Here is a 9,404-nt window from a genome sequence, read left to right on the forward strand (position 1 = left end):
TTGTTTTGTAATCTTGCCTTCTTTGTTTTTCATCCTAATTTATGCTTTATAAAATGCAGTCCTCCACAAAAGCTACCCAGCTCACCATGTATGTGTGATCTGGTTTGTCCAGCTACCCGTATTTATGGATGTAATGAGCGATGACCATTTATGGTGTTGTTGGTCAGGTTCTGTTTATTCGGCTAATTCATTTCCCAAACTACTGTTTCTGCTTGAGCGAGCAGTAGCTAATCTATGGACACTGTTAACACCATTGGTCCCTTTTGCCAAAGAGCAAACTGAAATATGGGTCAACTAGGATGTCCTGGTAGCTGACGGTGGGACCTTGACTGGAGTATATGCTAGAACGTTCTTGTTGGCCCTTATTTTGGTTATGTTGTATTTAGTTGTAAATAAGCAAGCCTAACTTTGGCGCACTGATAAAAATGTCATAAGGCTGCAATACGACCAAAGATGCAAAATAACCAAATAACACATTACATTACGTTACATTACAGGCATTTGGCAGACACTCTTATCCAGAGCGACGTACAACACCAAAGTGTAACACCAAAAACCACCCACCACATTTCCCCATATGTATGACATTCTTTTCAACATAAGTATACTTCTTCCGATGCCAAACCCACTGCTGGTGTGCATGGTCAACAAGCTCAATTTGATCCTCATTTGACCATAACACCTGGTTTTAATTGAAGTTCTAATACTGAACTTCAGTTGGAACTGGGTGCTGAGGTCAGATGAGATCAATGTTTTGTTAAGGTCAGTAATCAGTGTACTCTTTTGGAGAGATGATGCAATGCTATGAAGTGAGGTTCTGATGAATTAAGAATGATAAATCTGATTGGTTTAGAATACAAGCTGGTGTGGATATAACAAGTTGATGAATTGGTCAATGTATTAAACAGCACAAAAATATTTTGTTTGTTCAAAAACAGAAATGGGCTTAATTATGTACCCTCTATTCTGAATTTATATACAGTATTATATATTTTACTGGTGTTGATGACAGAATATCGGCCAAAACACAATCAAATGTTTATTACCTTCGAAAGACAGTCTTTTTCCTTATACACGCCTGATCATTTCATTTCATTCAAAGCACATTTTTAGTTACAAACATTTACCAACACACTTCTCCAAGTTTCCCATTGATGGGGCATGTAAATTTAATCCGGTGCAGTGGTTAATTTTTTTCTTGCAACGGCCACATTTTGGCACAATGGTAAACTCAGCCTTTTTTTCTCCATGCCAGATACAGTGCCGACAGACTCCTTGGTGAATGAGATGTGTTTGCTTGTTTATTAAATGCAAATGCAAGGAATTACAGTAGCCTTTTGCTGCCGTTAGAAAATGATGCTGAGGGCATAATTCACATTTCACATCAATTCAAAAATAAAATTTTCTAATGTTTCATTGAGTTTTGAATGAATTGAATGTTTTAGCTTTCATGAGGTGAAATCACAACCTTGATGTTTGGAGATGAAAATTAATGATCAGTGTATGATTACAAACATGAATTAGATGATGAAGCTAATAAATATCTAAATGCAGTAAATTGCAGCAATTATGGCTTGGAAAAATTATATATTGCATTACATTTATCTGGAAGACACTTTTATCCAGAGCAGCAAACAGTACTGGAAAACAACTGTTACTCTGAGGACTACAATAATGCGGTATCACCATGAAGGCACAGGGACCCATTTATAATTTATACATGTACTATTAACCTAACAAACAACAAATAACTTTCCTTGTAACAAGAAGGTATGGTTAAACAGACAATCTTACACAGCTATACCTTCAGCATTATCCAAAATAAATAATTAAATAATTTTAAAAAAGGAGAGCCATGGCACAATCTGAAGAGGTGAGTCTTCAGTCTGCATCAGACGATGGGCAGGGTTTCTGCTGATCTGACTGCAGTGGGAAGCTCATTCCACCACTATGGAGGTAACTGTTGGTTCAACTATAGATACAGACATAGAAGGTCAGGGGTTGAGAGGGAGGTGCCAGATGCCCAGAGGTAGCAGAGCAGAGAGGTCTGGTGTGGGATCTGATGATCTTTTGAAGCTGTTTCTTAAACTGCCTGATAGTCTAGCACCAGAGTCTTGAACTTGAAGCTGATATCGGTAGCTGCTAGTGGACAGCGATGAAGAGGGGAGTGACAGCTGAGGCTGGGGAGGTTTTAGATCAGACGAGCGGCAGCATTCTGCAGAGGTCTGATGGCAGAGGCAAGGAGGCCAGCAAGGAGGAAGTTGCACTAGTCCAGTCAGGAAATGACCTGCGCCTGGACTAAGAGCTGGGTTGAATAGGTGGTGAGAAAGGCGGATTCTCCGGTTGTTGTACAGGAAGAATCTGCCGAATGGCCATCAAATGTGACAAGCCCTTAGGGCATTCAAGTTTTGACCTGATGCATACCTCAACATATTTTAGTCAGAAGGCAAATGATGAGCTTAAATGGGCTGTATGTCCTGTTCCCTTCATATATATTCCTACGTTCTTATATCTTGTTACTTGTTCGAAGCCAAAACTATTTTTATCCAAGCACACATATTTACAGGGATCTACTTTCTTGCATTTTATCACCAGGAAATAAATTCATCTCAGTTCGTCTTAATCCTAGTTTAATAGCCTGCGACATATGTTACCTCTACAGAAAGTTTCACTGAAGTAATTTTAATAACAATACATATTAATACCCTGAAATTATGCTATGAGTAAATTAAACTGAACACATAGACACAGTCAGTACCAAAACAGCAGTTTATATTTTCTGAAACTTTACATCATTTTTTTGGCATGGGTAATCAGAATCAGAATCAGAATCAAAATCAGAATCAGAATCAGGTTTTATTGCCAAGTAGGTTTACACATACGAGGAATTTGTTTTGGTCAACACACCGAGGCAGCCATCCGCGGCGCCATCTTATTAGATGAGAAATGAGAGAACAGGAGGAAGGAGGAGGAAAAAAAACAGTCCTTTCAATGAAACGAGAGGGCACTCGTTTCATTGAAACGAAGAAAAACCTCAGCACATAGCAACATCATAAAAACATTACAAACATTACAACAAAACTCAAAGACTTGCACATGTGGTAGGGGGTAGGGTGTCGGGGAGGGGAAGTGTCGCAGCACAGACACTGGAGGGAGCGCGCAGCCGCTCAGGCGCATCGCATCAACCCTCAGCAGACTGCACTGTAACGGGGGAGGGAGGGGGGGTGGAAGCCAAGAAGGCGTTGAGTAGGAGGTGATGTGTGTGTTATGTATCTTCTTGTGCGTGTGTGTGTAAGTCCATGGACTTCATCTCCACCACAGTCTCAACATTGTCTCTGCCGTCTGATACTGATGACGAGGACACGGCCGTTGCCGTGGAGACGACCTCGAAGAGTCTTGATCCAGAGACAAAGTTCATAGGAGCAGGGAGGTGGGGGTAGGGCCGAGCATCTGTCTGCATAACAATCCAGGAGAGTGGAGAGATATCAGCCTTCCAAGGCCGATGTGGGGGAGCCAATGAAGATAAGGATTGTTTTGGGTTCAGGCAGACTTCTGCATTTTGCGTCTACCTTTAGTCCTGTGGTTCTCTCAGCGTTGTTCCAATCATCCAAATTTGATGGCCCATTTCAGTGAGCCGAACCGACAACTTCTCCAAGTTGGTATCCGTCATGCGAATTTGCGATCCACAGTGTAATGGCAGTGTCTTTGTATTTGCTCTTGGTTTTCATTCTGACAGCCCCTGCGTAACCCTTGAGACTGTTAATAATTCTAAAGTATAAACTAAAAACAATTACGTTTTTTTTCCTAACGGAGAATCAGTGCCTACATTTTACCTAAGTACAGTTAAAGCATTGTACATTTTACAGTGAATGTATGGAAGACACACTGTGAGGGTTGCAGCAATAAAACATTTTCTGATACCCTTAAATATTTGCTGAATGTGCAAATAAAGGTGTTGTAATTTAAGCTTGTAAGGTTTAGAAATTTCTTCCATACCATAGGGTTGTAGCACAACAAACCTACAACTAAGCTAAACTAAACTAACTACTAAATTAAGATACGAAGACGCACCAACAGCTGACACTTGCATAGTACTGGGGTTCAGGTTTCAAGTCTTGGCAAAGAAGCAAGAAACGAAGCTCCTTCCATGAGAGCCCTCTCCGTATTATTCGACCTGCCCTCAGTGTGTGTGTGTGTGTGTGTGTGTGTGTATGTGTACATGTGTTTTTGTTTCGAAACTGAAAAACCAACTTGAAAAATAACTTCATTATGTAGTCCAAGAAAAATCTACTTAATAATTTTTTTATACATATCTTTAGTACAATTCTAAGTTGAAGAGAGAACCCTTCCTTCCATTGTCATTGTCTGGATTATTACTCATTATATATAAATTAGTTTCCTGCTATAAATACTTGCTGTTAAGTAAATACGTATTGTTCTTACAGTAAAGGAAATACTTTTTAAAATGATTTTTCTTCTCATCTTCCTAATTTGGAATGCCCTAATCATATACAACTGCAATTGTGCGTGACAGTTGAGACAAGCATGCGCTCTCCTCTGAAGCATGTGATCAGCTGCTTTGATTCGGCCCTCCCAGCCAAGCTTTCACAGACATGAGCTGGAGGAAGACACTTCATGTGCAGCTTTAGCAAGCAAACCGCAGGTGCCCATTTAACCCACAGGGGTCGCTAGAGACGAATGAGACATGGATCCTGGCTGACTGAACCCTCCCTGACACAGGGCGATGCTATCACAAATTAAATAGTGCCCTGTGGGTTGGAACTGGCATTCTTGGGAATCAATCATGGACTATGGGACCCATCAACACTCGAGAACAGTGCCTTAAAAGGATAAGCCACTCAGCAGCCCTGCAGTATGATCTCTTAATGATGAGAAAAACAATTTGACAACTTAAAAAAAACCCTGTAGAAATTTGCCACCTACAGTTGGTGGTATTCATATAAGCCTTCTTTAGTTTCAGTTAAACCGAAAACTGTATGTCCCTGGACAAGAGTCAAGATAAGTCAAGTGACTTACAGGATAAGATATCTTCGTATTCTGTTATACGTCTGCATGGTAGGCTGCTTCGTTTTAAAGATATGAGTATTAAATACCAACGGATTAGCCCATTGCCTCTGTTCAATGGAAAATAATGACAGGCTTTTCAATGTGATTAATTAGTTAAAATGTTTTCTTGAAAGACGTGCCAGAGGATAGATAATCTCGGCTTGGTTTTAACACTCTGGCGATTGGCTAGCATTACTCGGCACAGGAGAATGGACTTGAAGATTCTCTGTTCTTTGCCAGAAGTGGTTTTGCGTGGCTCAGCCGCGCCGATCCTGGCCGGCCGCTAAAACGCGTGGGACCCCGACGATACCGGCGGCTCCCGCGGCTCGGCAGAGCGAAGCGGCGACGTGCCCTGCCCCTGACCGCGGCACCGTTCCTGGTGGCGCTTGAGCATGCCGGAGCGGCTGAAGGCCCTGCCGCATCGGGAGCAGCCGAGCGGCTGCTTGACCGCGTGGACACGACGGTGCCGAACCAGCCGGGACGCCATGGCGAAGGCCATGCCGCACTCGGGGCACTTGTGAGGCCGCAGGCCGCTGTGCAGCGTCTGGTGCTCCAGGAGGTTGGAGGACTTGGTGAAGGCCTTGAGGCAGACGGAGCAGGTGTACGGACGCACGCCCTGGTGGGTCTTCTGGTGCTCCACCATGCGGCTGGCCACCGCAAAGGCCTTCCCGCAGTCCGGGCAGCTGAAGGGCTTCTCCCCCAGGTGGGTGCGCTGGTGGCGGAGCAGGGATAGGGGCTTGTTGAAGGTCTTGCCGCACTGCGGGCACGGGTAGGGCTTGTCATTGGTGTGTATGTTGCGCTCGTGCTTGCGCAGGTCGGACGAGCGCACAAAGTCCTTCCCGCAGGTCCCGCACGCGTAGGGCTTCTCGCCCGTGTGCGTGCGGATGTGCTTGCGGTAGTCCGACGACCAGATGTAGGTCCTGTTGCAGAAGGGGCAGAGGTAGGGCCTCTCCCCGGTGTGCAGGCGCTTGTGCTGCTGCAACGTGCCTTGGTGGGAGTAGGCCTTGCCGCACAGCTCGCAAACATGGGGCTTCAGGCCTCTGTGCGTATCAATGTGGCTCAGCAGGTTGCTTAACTTTTTGAAAGCCCAGCTGCAGTGCGTACACTTGTAGGGACGGTCCACGGTGTCTCCCTGGACGCCTTGTTTCTTTATAGCGGGAAACACAATTGGGGTTGTCTGCTCTTTCAAAGTTTTCAGCTCTATGGCTTCCATTTTTAGTCCAACACTTCCGGTCCCCTTTGTTGAATGCTCATCTGAGGTAGGTTCCTGGTGGCTGCTGCTGCTGATGTGGACCCCATCTTGTTGAGTTGTCAGGATATCTTTGATTAGACTATCCGACTTGCTCTGAAAATGGTCACTATTACACGTACCTGTCTCATCTTCAGAGGCCGATCTACTAACTTTTTCAGGTAGTGTCCATTCAGGTGAGTCATCAGAAGGCTCACTGACACTGCTGGCTGAAGACGAGTCAGTGGATTGAGGGTACTGTCCTGACAATCCCTCAGCATTGATAAATGTGATGTTCTTGGACAGAAGGTTAACAACCTCATCCCTTCCACAAGATTTTTTGTTTCTTCCCAGTAAAAAGCCCTCATCATTAAAACTCTTTAAATTCCCCTCAAGTCCATGACTGAGCACTGCTTGCATTTGTTCAGCCATCTCACATTTTTTGGAGCCTGAATTTATTCCTGCTGAGGTCATGTGCTGTAAATACGATTTCTTTTCACAAATGTTTAATGTGGTTTTTTCCATTTCAGTACCTGAAAGAAATCACATATGCAATGATCAGAATAATGTTTCACACCATAATATGGAATTACATAGTGTAGAAATTACGGGGGGGGGGGGGGGGGGGGGGGGGGGGGGGGTGATGTCACAAGCTACCATTTGCACAATGTATAAATTATCATTTAACTATCATTCTTCCACATTAGCATCTCCAAAGGAAGAGTTCAAAGAATGATTTGGGTTGCTACAAAAATCCTGTATGCTCTGTGGAACTATCCATTGTTATCAGAGATATGCACGTAATGAATAGATTCTTATTAATTATTTGCAATAACTGGCTTTACTGTTGACCCATAAGATTTAGCCTAATTGACACCCCTCCACTGAAACCATAAAGCCAAATACGTTATGGCGATGCAGAAAAACATTCTTTATTCAAGCTGGACTAATTACACACAAAGCTGGCATCCGGAAGCACGTGCAGAAATAATTTGCGGTAGGCCATAGAGCATGGGCATAGAGATGGGCAACTAGGGCTGTATCCATTTCTGGCTTTCATCTCAGCTTCTGTCCTTAATTACTTAATTAGCCCTAACACTTATGCCACCTGTCATTTTCGCTACATTTCATGATAAGCGCAAAAATGTCGAAGCCTGTTCTTGTGTCTATACATGAAACGCTTTACTGTGATCCAATCTACGAGTGTGAACCTGTGTTGCTGTACACAGTTCATTTATTTCACAGTTCCTACACGTCTGCATGAAGACCGGTAAGAGTTTTTAAATGTGGAATTAGCAAATTCCCCCTGTTTTACAAATGAGATGCAAGTATATTTCCAGTAATTTGCCAATACTTCTTTCAGGTCTAAAACGGGTATCCTTGATCTCAACATATCAATCACCACTCTGCCCCATGCTGACGACTTCCAGTTTTCCAGGAGTTTGGCAGGATTATATTTCTGGGCTAGTTGGCTGTTGACAGCAGTTTATGTACTTTGTAATACATTAAAGTGATATTTAATATTTAAATCGTGCACGCTTACAATCCTAAATGATGTGACCGCAGTTGGCATAAGTGTCCAGTGTCAAATGCGTCTGCCCGTGCAGAGCCCTTTCTGAATGGCAGGTACTCAGAGTGAGGAAAGGGCGCACCAACCAAAAAACTGTTTTACAGAACTCAGTCATAGTACAGGATATATTTCACCTAAATTAATGGATTCTCTAGACCCCCACCCCCGGGCGCGTTTCTGTCTGTGCGCAGTCATTTCATATCCGCAGGTAGTACAAATGTAAACTTTTAGGTGTTGAAGTCCTGAAGTCAGATTAATTGAACATTTCACGTGAAATGCATGCGATTTAACCCATCTGAATAAATACTCTGTAATGTTGACTTCCGGCCCTGAGACCCTGGCTATCTGGGTAGTTTAACCCAAAAACCGTAAAACAGTTAGCAGGTAAACAAAAATAGGCTATTATCAGATAGAAGGGCACGCTTGTAAATGTGGTCACATGCTTACACCAGTAAACCTATGCTGCTACAGAATTAAACCCGGCGCATGTGTGGACTCCGCTGTCATCCAAATGCGGCACCGTGCAAGGATCCATAAAATGAAAATATTCGTGAGTAGGTTGTTAGTAATGCATTTATGCACTGGTCTAGTATATTAATTTAGTGGGAATGTACGGAAGCGGCTATCGTACTCCTAACTGTCAGCACGTCCCCGATAAATGTATTCTCTTAACAATAACAGCCTAGCGACTGCACACTGACAGGCATTCAGTTTCTTACCTTAATACATCACCGTAGCCTACAGCTTCTCTGTCTTCCCAGTGTCCCACTTATTGATGAATAGATAACTTTTTCAGAAATCGTAGTTATTCAGGATGTTATTCAGGATATAGGCTACGGCGAGTTAAGCAACGCCAAACTGAATCCCAAGCAGTATACGAGTCAATATAACGTGTCTCATTCTGAATAGTCAGCAGGTTCGCTTCACGCGACACGCCAGTAGTTGACTACTTGAAACCAAGTTGCAGCAAGATCTCAGATTGCAACAGAAGTCGTAGGATATTTCTTGTAGGGCTCCAGAGCACAGTGACCTCCAATTTACTTAACACAAATCAAGTTTATCTCCGTGCAGAATAGGAAAGAAGGAACGGTTGGGTCACTGTTAGGACATACTATCAGTTCACCACCCGCTGATAGGCGACAGTTTATGAAATGGTCACGTGTCTGAGTAGCCGACGTTTAGCTATAGCATCTAATTTCATGTTATGTGTGAAAGATTAAATCCTACAATAATACCAGGCATACAAAATGAATTTTGTAGCTAGTATTAAAACATTACAGTGTTAAAATTGCAATTGCTTCTCTTTTATTAGTTTCCAAATATAATGATAAGATCATACCGTTTGGTCCGATTATTTATTATTTTTTTATTTTATTTTTACAAGCACCGTTTCTGTTTAAATTTCTGATTAGAGTTAATTTTGGACAATAGTAACAGATGCTGATGCCTTGCATAGCTGACCACTTGATAACCTACTTGTAAATGTAGATATGGATATGGAAGGAAATTCGAGAATTCGAGAGTTGATCCAGATGAGTT

The 9,404-nt window shown here is 42.9% G+C and overlaps 1 protein-coding gene across 1 annotated transcript; it reads right to left on the reverse strand.

Annotated features, from left to right (window-relative positions):
* Window positions 1–2,837: 2,837 nt before the first annotated feature.
* On the reverse strand, window positions 2,838–9,015 carry znf648 (zinc finger protein 648). Its single transcript, XM_064330584.1, has 2 exons — window positions 8,585–9,015; window positions 2,838–6,828 (listed from the first exon to the last, which is right to left on the reverse strand). The coding sequence occupies exon 2, from the start codon at window positions 6,818–6,820 to the stop codon at window positions 5,351–5,353; it is 1,470 nt and encodes a 489-aa protein (XP_064186654.1). The 5' UTR covers window positions 6,821–6,828; window positions 8,585–9,015; the 3' UTR covers window positions 2,838–5,350.
* Window positions 9,016–9,404: the final 389 nt, after the last annotated feature.

This window comes from Anguilla rostrata, chromosome 4 (genome assembly GCF_018555375.3).
Source record: "Anguilla rostrata isolate EN2019 chromosome 4, ASM1855537v3, whole genome shotgun sequence".
Taxonomy (NCBI): Eukaryota; Metazoa; Chordata; class Actinopteri; order Anguilliformes; family Anguillidae; genus Anguilla; species Anguilla rostrata.

Coding starts and splice junctions, on each gene's coding strand:
- znf648 (XM_064330584.1), bottom strand. CDS start 6,820: ATGGAAAAAACCACATTAAACATTTGTGAAAAGAAATCGTATTTACAG.